This window comes from Uloborus diversus, chromosome 9 (assembly GCF_026930045.1).
Source record: "Uloborus diversus isolate 005 chromosome 9, Udiv.v.3.1, whole genome shotgun sequence".
Classification (NCBI taxonomy): domain Eukaryota; kingdom Metazoa; phylum Arthropoda; class Arachnida; order Araneae; family Uloboridae; genus Uloborus; species Uloborus diversus.
Window position 1 is genome coordinate 110367811 of NC_072739.1, and position 11640 is coordinate 110379450.

At 30.1% G+C, this 11640-nt stretch overlaps 1 protein-coding gene across 1 annotated transcript in view; it reads left to right on the forward strand.

Annotated features, from left to right (window-relative positions):
* Positions 1-11303, forward strand: part of LOC129229256 (myelin expression factor 2-like) — a 33937-nt gene extending 22634 nt beyond the window's left edge. Inside the window, exons 5-14 of the mRNA XM_054863523.1 lie at positions 984-1077; positions 1286-1522; positions 1775-1928; positions 3828-3877; positions 3965-4007; positions 4084-4143; positions 4518-5029; positions 8357-8408; positions 8711-8794; positions 10731-11303. Of these exons, the coding sequence (XP_054719498.1) occupies positions 984-1077; positions 1286-1522; positions 1775-1928; positions 3828-3877; positions 3965-4007; positions 4084-4143; positions 4518-5029; positions 8357-8408; positions 8711-8794; positions 10731-10786 (1342 nt within the window). The 3' untranslated portion in view covers positions 10787-11303. The remainder of the gene's footprint in view (positions 1-983; positions 1078-1285; positions 1523-1774; positions 1929-3827; positions 3878-3964; positions 4008-4083; positions 4144-4517; positions 5030-8356; positions 8409-8710; positions 8795-10730) is intronic.
* Positions 11304-11640: the final 337 nt, after the last annotated feature.

Below are 11640 nucleotides of genomic sequence, written 5' to 3' on the forward strand. Positions count from 1 at the left end.
AATGCAACCCCCCCCCCCTTCCATAAACTGCATGCAAACTAGACCATTAAGTTCAAAAAATAACTTCTACACATGCGTTGACAATCTCTGCGCATTAAATGTAAGGCCAGCCAGCGAATCCCGAAGAAGCAAACTATGCGTTTTAGCTATGTCTCTTCCTGCATTCATCATGCCTATAACAAATGAACAGGCAGCACATGCGTGGAAACGAATTTGCAACTACGTACCGATGGATCTCTAGCCAATGACGCCCATCTGCTTTTAAACTGAAGTGAAGACAATGTTTACACCTCGTTTCATCTCATGGTAACTAACACGCATCGCTCTGTCAAAGTCGCATGGTGGTTTTGATTTATGCTGTATTTTGGTGGAAAGCAAGGGTTTACTGTATTTAATTCTTTGAGTGGTTTGCGTTTTCCCTTCCTGTATATCTGCTGTTACTTTGACTTTCTAGAAGGGCCTTGTAAAAAAAAATTTAAGCCGCAGAAAATTCTTGAAACTCGATTAGTATGGCGCTGAAATCACCCAACTAATGCCAAACAGAAGTGATGTCATAAGTAGTTGCATCATTGAAGACCTGCCTGGATATATGTTACTCAATTACCTAGATTTCTTATTCAGTGAGTATGAAATTTAGAAAAGTGTCTTTGTATGCAGGATAACTTTATAGCAAGGTCTGACTGTGTTTGACATTCTGGTTCATAGCATGTTTGTTAGTATTATGACAAAGTAGATGCTATTAATCTGATAGATAAACCACAACCCCAGCTATAGATAGAAACATTTAAAGTTTTTGATCTACAAAGATAACTTTACAATATGTTAAATCCTGTTAATTGAGAACTGAATTCTCTTTTCAATTTTAAAATTAATAATCATAAAACTCATAGCATAGCTGTGTTATTTATTCTTCAGCAACCAATCCTTAATTGCAAAACTTTTTTTGGTCAAAACAATTCTAATTTTTTCTTTTTTTACTTTAGGATTGTTGAATTTAAAGAAGCATCATCTGTGCAGAAAGCTGTGGATCTTTTACATAGATATGAGTTTAAGTCACGTCAACTTGTTGTCAAAGAAGTAAATCCCTTTAATAATGTTAATTATTAAGTTATACACTAAATGCTAAAAAGTATCCAGTTTCTTCCTCGTATGTTCAGTCCTGTTTCAAATTTGCATTAAAACATTTATGAATTTATTAAAAACCGAGGCTTTGCTTGATTTTTAAATATTTTGTTTGGCTGAGATGATAGAGTATTTAAAATTTTTTATTTTTTTAAACCTTCAGGATTTTGATGTGGATCGTGACAAGACTGGTAAACCATTAGGACGTAGCCGTGGTGGTGGAGGAGGAGGAGGAATGAATAACATGGATCGAGATCGTGATGATTTTGGTGGACTTGGAGGCATGGGAAATCTTGGAAACAATAACACACCCCAGTACACTACCTATGGCTTAAGTCCCCAGTTTTTAGATGCACTAGGCATCAAAGGACCTTTGACGTGTCGAGTTTTTGTTGCTAATGTAAGATGAATAAAATTATCAATTGAATTGACAGTTATGAACGTATATTTGAAATAGTTAATAGATTGTGTAGATATTATGATTATGATTATTTTTTGCTTCTTAGATTTGACTGAATGAAAAAACATTTTTGAGATTTTAAAATTATTAATTTTGAATTATGACATAGATGTCTGATCATAAATAGGCATGTGATGTTTATTTAGCATGGTAATTTTTATCTCTGCAGTTAATGTGTTCTCTTGCTTTCAGCTGGACTATAAGGTTACTACACAGAAATTAGAAGAAGTTTTTAAATTAGCTGGAAGAGTTGTGAAGATTGATTTGAAACGAGATGAAGATGGTAACAGTAAAGGTCATGGAACTATTGAAATGGGACATCCTGTTGAAGCTGTTCAAGCAATTTGTATCCCTTTGTTTTTTTAATCTATTCATAATTATTTTTTCAAAAAGTCTTCTGTTTAGCACTTACTTGCCATTAATAAATCTTAAGTTATGTTTTCATAATAAATCTTAATATATAAAAATCAATGTCCTGAGATAACATATATATATATATCAACGCACAGCCGAAACCGCTGATACCTCAGACTTGAAATTTGGCAGGCATGTCCGCATGATTACGAAAGTAACCACTAAGAAAGGATTTTTCGAAATCTCAATTAGTTTGGGAGAAATTAATTAAAACCCCTTAATTTCTGCAAAATTAAAACCTGTAATTGAAATTCAAATCCCTTATTTTCTCGAAGGCTTTCCTCCATTCAAATCATTATTCAGTACTTCATCTCAACTTTTGGTCGATAGCGAATTTTAAATTTGATATTGTTTTTGTTTCTCACGTGGTTCTTCGAGGCTTTTCTCAAGTCAAATAATAATGTTTCTGTCTTTTGCTTTCATTTTTTCAAAACTAGAAACGAAGTTTTTAAGAACATCATCTCAGGTGGACTATGCTTTTGAATTTAGAAGAGTGCAGTTTCCTGTAAAAGTTTGCTTTGAAATAACCGTTAATAAGTCACAAGGACAGACATTAAAAGTAGCAGGGATTGATTTAAGAGAAGATTCTCACGCGGCCAATTTTATGTAGTTTGCTCCAAAGTCAGTTCATCAAGCAGCTTAATAATTTTAGCACCAAAAAAAAAAAACTAAAAACGTTGTATACAAAGAAGTTTTTGCTTAAACATAGGTATAACAATAAAATGTGGATGGCCTGTGTTTGCAAACATAATCGATACTTTATAAGGATCGTTAATAACAGTTAAAGATCGGTTAAGGACAAGGGCATATATATAAGGAGTCCAGGGACCCCGGGATCCTCCCAAAATTAGAAAAAAATATAGGTAATAAGTAATTATTATAGGGGATTTTCGAAACTAGGTGCACCAAGCATTGAACTGTCTTCCATGGTTTCTAAAATATGAAATTTGTTTTTAATTCTATATCAAAATCTGATAGCATCTGCCTCTATAAAACTTGCTGTTTTTTGTTTACTATATGTTTCTATCACTTGAACATTAATATTCTCCTTCTGTTTAAGTCAAAGAAATGTTAGGAGTTACTTTTTTTTTTTTCATTTTTTGTATGTAGCTTTTCCTAAAATTTTAGTTATCATATTAATATTATGTAAGTTAATTACTAATTTTAAAGGGAACTTTTTCAAATAACTGAGATTTCAATCGTTTTGCATCCTGCTTATATTTCAATCGTTTGAAAGAGTGAAAGTTGTTTTGATATATGCAGGTTTAAAATGATTAGTTTTGTTATTTATTCTGAGAATTTATTTTTTGTTAATTCAATTTTAGAATAATAAGCACTTAATTGCTAAATTCTTTTATTAGTTTTTAATATAAAATAATAATTTTGAAGTTTCTAAATAATAATTAAAAAAAAACCCTCTAAAAACCTTATGATTCCTTCTTTGCCATCAAACTTAATATCATTATTGACAAAATTTGAAGATTCTTTTGTTCTGGAAATCCATTTTAGAGTAAATACTTTTATTCGGTATTTTTAGTGATTAAAAGAGTATTATTGTGTATCATATTGGAAATTTTCCCGAGGAAAAAAACATTGCATATATTTAACTTTACCTAATATTTTTTTTAAGCTGAAAAAAAATTTGAATTCACCGTAATTTCTTTTTTATAAAAATAAAGAAAATTCGCTAAAAATATTTCGCTTTTTCATAAAATGCAGACTTAAAAAAATAAAACCTGAATTGATTCCTGCTGTTTATTGTTGCCTTTTTTGTTATCACTCTTCAAAATATCCTTGCCTGTGGAATGAAATTTCTTTAATCTGATCAAAGCTATGTTTAATGGGCAGAAGTTTTATAACAGAACAATGAGTGTGAGAATGGTAAGTTTTTGTTTTTTTCATTGTATTTGTTTAATTTCCTTTTTATAAATCCTATTTGTGGGTACATTTATATTTTCTATTTTTTAGGATAAAAAGCACAAAGATGATGGGGAGGATAAGCGGTTGCCTGGTAAATAAATATATATTTTAACTTTGTATTTATACATGCTTAGTATTTATTTTAATACATTTATGCATATTTTTAGAGGGTTTGCAAAGTGTTGGCAAAGGACTGGGTGCTAATGGTCTTCCACTTCATTTATCAAGTAAGTTATCAATAAAGTTATTGATCTTCATGTAATTGTCTATCTTGTAGGCAAAAAAAAGTTGACATTTTTGTGACTACGCTGCCACTGTACGCTTAAATGAGTATTTACTACTTTTTTGGTTAGGCAACTTTTTATAGCAACTTTCGTTAATGTTACTTTTGCTGACGTAATAGAAAAAAACTGAAAATCTCCTACAAAATATATTTAGTTATTTTTTTCTGTCTTTACATATGTAGTAAATAATGTTGTTAATGTTAATTTAAATGTTATTTTTTAAAAATTAGTGAAACTTATTCTTGACATTATTTAAATTATAAAGTCATAAAAATGCATGTAGATTTTGTTAAAGAATCAAAAATTTTCAATTTCAGATTCTTCTGCTGTAAATAACATGGCAACCAGTGGGTTGACACCTGTGGGTGGTCTTGGAGGCGTTGGAGCTGGCAGTCTTGGTCTCATGCCAAATCAAATGACATCAAGTGTCGTTGGTGCCAGTGCTACTGGCATTCCCGGCCTTGCTGGTATTGGTATGGGAATTCAAGAAAGAAACTTCTCCAATCTTAATGCCGGTGTTGGTGTAGGTGGTGTTGGTCAAAGTTTAGGTCTGGGAAGTACAGGAGCTGCTGGCCTTGGCAATCCAAGCTTGCTACCTGGAGGACTAGGTACTATGTCTAACACTCCAGGTGGTCTTGGAGCTGGTGGTCTTGGTGGAGGACTTGGAACGTCTCTTACTGGAGGACTTGGAGGGACTGGATTATCTCTAGGAGCCACTGCTGTTGGTGGTGCTGCTGGACTTGGATATAGTGATTATGATAGATCATTTGACAGAGCTGATGATGGTTATCGCAATAGTCGAAGTTCGGATACCATTGTTGTGAGAAATGTAAGCTTTATTTATTATTGTCCTTTTTATGTCACTAGTTGGTATATAAAATGTTTCTGTTAAAAGCTCAGCAGAATACTATAGTATCTTAATATTTTCTTAAGATTTATTAAAAAGATGCCTGTAATGTTAAATCTCTATTTAGTTTTCAAAACAAACTTCAGTGTTTTAAAAATTATTTTTTGTATTTAATAATATTTTAAGCTACTAAGAATTTTAAAATGCTTACCTTAGATTAGGCTGGTGCAGTTAAATGGTTGTACAACAAAGAAAAGGCTATAGCTTTGAAATGAGTGTTGAAACTGGCAGAAATATATTTATTCTAGCCTTCTATTAAATTTGCATTGACAAAATGACATCAAAGATAAATGCTTTAATTGAAAAAAGCAGCCAATTAGTTTTTTTTTGCAGCAATTTGAAATTAGAACACTTATACTTTCTCTGTGAGATTTTGTCATGGAATTTGACTGTTGAAAGCTATACATACATCTTGAAAACATTTTTTCAGTAACATTTAAGCTAGATTTATTACATAAAGGTTTACTGTTTATCATTTTTCCAAAACTGCTCCCACGTATTATAAGACACATATTGAAAAATACAAATTTTGTTAACAGTGTGTTATTTTTAAAGTATCGGTGATGCAGAAAAATTTTCCTCTTTTTTTGCCTCATGCAAGTCTCACAGCAATACTATTTTTCTTAGAATATGTCCAATTTTTCTTAATTGTCCTCTACCATTTTCTTTTTCTTTCTATTTTCCCTTCTTAAATTTCATCCACCACGAATTCTACAAAAAACATATGTTTGGAAAAGTGCTAATGCCAAACGCATGCTTTTCCCAAAATTACATGTCTTGTTTGAGATTTAAATCATTTTGCATTCTAAAAAATTTCAAATACTTAAAGAGGGTTTTTTAACGTATGTTGCCGTGTGTCTGCTTATTTTATTCATTAATTTATATTATTTCTTAAATTTTTTGTAAAAAAGATTTATTAAACTTGCTACAAAAATCATTGTTTAAAACTAACGGTTGAATGATGATAAGAATAATGTCCGTGTTTCGAACAAAGAAACGTACTAGTTAATTTTGAAGTATGTTTAAATACTTGATGCATATTTCTGTTATATGGATTGCAATTAATTTTGTTATATTTCATGTGTTTTATGTTTCCTAAAAAATGTAACTTTTGAAAAAAGACATTTTTTTTCCCAACTTTTTCGGAAAAAAAAATTGGTTTTCATCTATCGCCTCACAAATAATACTAATGTACTCCACTCAAAAGAATTTGGGGAACAATGGAAAAAATGAAGTAAATTATTGCAATTTTCCATGCTTTTTTTTTCTGGTCATAAACGTTGAGTTATTATGAAGTTTTTATTTTCTTTCTACTGCTCTTCATATACCTCAAAACTCAAATTTTGAATTGGTAGCCAATGGCTACCAGATCCTCACAAAATGGTAGCCAAATCTCAAAAAATAGTAGCCAAACTTTATTTTAATTTAAATTATTTAATATATTTTTTTAATATGTGTGTATATGTCATTGGCGTAACACAGAACTTTTCTTATAATAATTAAAATAAATAAGTAGATAAAAAATATTTAAAAAATAAATGAAATAAAAGGCGAGCTAAGAAGGAAAAGAGGGTAGAGGAAAAATTTTGGAGGGGGGGGGGGGAACGGGCACCCCTGCCCAGATATTATTTAACACATCTTTTGCAAACTATAATCTGCATTATTTTTTTCAGCTCTTAAAGCTTCTAGAAACACCACAGCTTTCAACCAAAAGATGAGTTAGTTCCTTGATAAAGAAAACAACAAAATACTAAAAACTTCAACAGAATGTAAAACCTAAATCATTTGCGATTCTACAAAAATATATTTTTGCTTTTTCAAATGTATGCAAAATTTTATAAAAATCGAAGTCTGAGTGTCAAAAAATGAATAAATAAAAGGAAGCTAAACAATATAAAACAAAACGAAAAAAAAATGAATTAAAAGATCCAGCAGAATAAGAAAAAAAAAGGGTTTCAGCCGTATGCATTCCACCTTCTCTAGACGCAAGGGTGCCATTTTTTTTTAAAAATGTGTTTTATAAATGCGATTGTACTTCTCTTTATTTATTTTGGAACAGACATTTTCCTCTTCTAACTGGTGAAAATGGACAATCTACAACGTGACGCCATTTTGAAAATGCGGGACGCCATTTTGAAAATTTACCGCAAAACTTAAAAATAACAATTTTTTTAGGAGAAATAAAGTAAATAAACGGATATGTCCTCTCCCCCATTAAGTTTTATATTTTAAAAAGTGAAAAAAGGAAAAACAGACAATATGATTCAAACAAAAAATTAAAAATCTTGCAAAAAAAATTTTTTTTAGCGATATCGTTTTTAACTTGTCTCGATGCATTTTGATTCAAAGGCGCCATTTTTGTCTATTCATATGTAAACCAAATGTACAATAAATGAAAAGAATTAAACATATAAACCAAATGTTAATTCTTTTCATTTGTTTTGGAAAGGACTTAACTGGTAAAAATGAAAATCTAACAACGTGACGCCATTTTGAAAACGCGTAGTTTAAAAATACCGCAAAACGAAGAAATAGCCATTTGTTAAGGAGAAATAAAGTTGAAAAATGAATTTAAGATCAAAAAGCATAATTTACTAAATTGGTGTATGAAATTTGTCTATTTTTAATCGCGTGTAAAGAAAGCCGATTTTTCGAAATAGCAAGTTTTGTAACAAATTTGCCGTCGTGATTGCGATTTTTGTTTCTTTCAGAACAAGAACACATAGCACAATTGCATATAAATATAGTAATATTTAAAATACATTAAATTACTTGCATTTCGTGGTAAAATAATTCTTAATGCTGGACGTAGAGACATCAGAAGGAGGACAATACTCCCCCCCCCCCCTCCTTCATCCCCGGCGATCCGATAGCCGAACTTTTAGTGGACAAAAGAATTTGGGGAAAGATCATATGTCAAGATTATAGGTCAGGGAAGGTTGCATTGGCGAATAGTAGCCACATTGGCGACTGAAGGGAAAATAATGGTCGCCAAATTTTGGAAATTTTTCGCATTTGGCGACTGGCGACCGCGAGTTTTGAGCTTTAGCTCTTCAATTTTCGAATGCTTTAATTTATGAATGCTAAGCATTTGTATAAATAGGTTAAAACCATACGTACACCACTAATTTTTTTGAGTAGTGTTTTCATGCTTTAGGTTTGTTACGCTATTAGATTGCTTTACTTCTCCCTGTAAATGCTTTTAATTTAACTTAGGATTTTTTTAATTCTCAAGTATTTTATTTTTAGCTCCCGATGACTTACACATGGCAAAATCTTCGTGACAGGTTTCGTGAAATAGGTAAGTTTTTATTTAACTGTAACTTACCGTAGTTTATCATTATTGCATGAAGTTTTTTATTTGTTTTACTGCAAATTGCAATATTTAAATGTATAGCATCATTTTTTTAAAGTAATTAATTTTTTTTTGAAATTTAATAGATTTTTGTTCAAATTAAAAAAGGTAAGTTACAGCGTATTATAATCTGATTTAGAGCTGAGAGCTAGTGATGTTCTATTACCAGGCTTGCCACAAGCCATATTGTTTTGCAAGTATTCAACCACTATATCACATGTCAAGTAATGACTAATTTTTTGTTGCAGGTGACATTCGTTACACTGAAATGAAAGGACGTGGCACTGCAATTGTGCGTTTCACATCAGAACGAGATGCACAGCGTGCAGTTGGTATCCTTTTTAAAAAACAAGTATAATATATATATATATATATATATGTGATTAAAAAATAGTTTTTAGTATTTTTGAATTTTGCTGTTTTAAGTATGTGTATTTTATTTTATTCATTTTTTTTTAAGTTGTGTTACTATAATAAGTTTAGCATTAAATTTTTTATTTTAACTGGGTTTCATTTGGTTTTAGGCATTATTTTTTCTCTAGAAAATTTATTAAAAGTTAATGTATTTTTAAATGCATTAAGCCATTTATTATTGATTGTTTACTTTTCTCATTGAATCATACCTAAATTCTCTTTGTTATCTATCCACTGTTAACACCCCTATTGTGTTCACACAATTAAAAGGAATTGTATTTTACAACCAGTAAAATAAACTTATAAACTCCTATTGGTCATTCTTGACCTAGGCTGCCTGCAGCCTTAATGCCCATTACATTTTTATTCTCTTTTATTATACTTACTCTGTTCGTGGGTGGGTAAGCAACACTTTTCAATAGTTGCCAAAAACAAAAAAAAAAAAAAAATGGTAAACATAACATTAATTTTGTTAATAATGTTAACCAAGGAATTTTAATGCTGAACCTAAGCTAGTCTAGATTTAGATTTTTTTATTTCTTATTTATAGTGTTTTTTTTAGGGCCCTGGAGCCCTAATAGGATTTACTATTAACTGTTATAGGCTTTATTAACTATTATTGGAGTCAAAACTCCAGTAGTCATGTTTTTCTACCGTTAACCATTATTAGATTTATTTTTAACCTGTCCGGTATTTGCCACTCTGTCATATTAATATTTCAGACAATAGTCTAAATATTTCAAATTAAATTTAGTTTTATGCCACTTATTAACAGATCTTTCACGTTGGTGCTCGTTTTAGAGAACTTTTAAAGGTTAAATTTGCTAGTCATATTTAAATACTGTGCCAACTCGAAACCCTTACCATCAGCTGCTTATAATCTGCCATGATTTTTGATTTGAAATCACTAAGTAGTGGATACAATTTAAGATTAATTTCAAAATCTACTGGACTTTTACCCTTTCAAGCATACAAAAAACTTCCAAAAGTGTTTCATTTTTATTTTTTTTATTTGCAGTGAAAGTAACAAAAATGAAACAAACATAATATGTTAATCATAGTATATAGTTCAATTAAACACTATAATAGAATTTATTTACTATAAATTATTATTTTTGATAACAAAGTTATTACTTGCAGCATGTATTCTGAAACAAGTTTAAATTCTTCCTAAAAACAAATGTCAGTGGATCCAATGTGTTATTATGTATTTCTCGAACTGTAATTTCCTGCTCGATGCCAAATCCATTCTCTGATGTAATTTTTGCTTGAAATACTATCTGTGCCATATTTTAGGGTCTTTATAAAATAAAAGTTTAAAAAATCTTACAAAGAATTTCTAACCATCCTCGTGAGAGTAGTGTTCTTTGGAAGTTCTGTTTTTAAGTGTGTGGTTAAAACTTATTAGGGCCTTATTATCCCAATGTTTGAGAGAATTTCTAAATCCCTAAATAACTTGCAAAAGTTGTAATTGGAGAAAGATGCTTCACAAAAATTGTTAGAAAAAGGAATTAATTTACAAAATTATAAATTTGAAGCATGAATGCATTTCTTAAATGCTTGATTTTCATCACTAAGCTTAAGCTCCTATATTATCTATGTAGAATTATTTCCTCAAAATTTTCCGACTTAGTTTATTTTTCTAGGGTTCTCTTTTATAAAAATGTTTTTTGAAAAAGCTTCTGGACAAACCTTCTTGTAATATTTCTTTTTTTTTTTCCTTTACTTGAGTCCTGTACATATCAATAAGAAGAATGTATATATTAATACTTATTTTATGTGAAGATTTTTGTATAATGTATGGTTTTGTATAATTTTTAATATGCATATGTATGATCCTTGATTAATGTTCAGATCATATGAGGGGAGCTCGCATTGAAGGACGTGTTCTTGATGTTTCATTGTATTGAGATTTCTACTTCCATTTGCTTGATGACCATTTTGATTCCTTATTTCAACTTTTATATTCTTCTTCGTTTGCTCTTAATATTTTGAAGAAGTTTCTTTACGTTTCAAGACTCGCTTCTTTCACAAGTGAACTTTGTTTTAAATCATATATTTAAAAATAGACTGCTCATCTTCCATGTTGGTTGCTGCATCTTTTCAAGCTTTTACTGGAAGTTTTCGAGAACTGTTAATCTATGCAAAATTTTATTTACTGAGTTCTTTGTTTTGTGAAAAATTACAATTTTCATATTTTTAAATATTCTTGTTATCCGTGTAGTTATTCTATCGAAGTTGTATGGAATGCAAATAGATTGCTCTACCTCGTCTCTTCAGTTAATCGTAATTCATTCGCACATTAAATAATTGAGGGTCTCTTTTTCTTAATAAATGGTGGGTTGCATCATTCCATGTAGTTCTAGACATGTACTAGACCATTTGTATTTTAAATTTTTTGTGAAATAAAGTACTCATTCATCTGTCTGTTCATGCTTGCATTTTTTTTTTTTAAATTCAAGTCGACATAATCATTTCAAACGAAAAAAAGGCTTTTGTGCTTTTTCTTCATTTTTTAAACTAGAACCTTTCAAAACTCAATTTTTTATTTGGTTTTTTGGAAGGAAAAAAAAATGCAAACTTTGATCTGTTAAGGCATATTTGAAACATATGGCATCTGCTTTTGATTTGGTGATTATGAAATGAATGGATGTTTGGTTGGCATGATTATATGTTGGATGCCTTAAAAGTAATTTTAAGAATCCCGTGTTTCAAATTTTTATTCTCATTTATATTATTATTTAGGGTTATGCTTCTATTTACT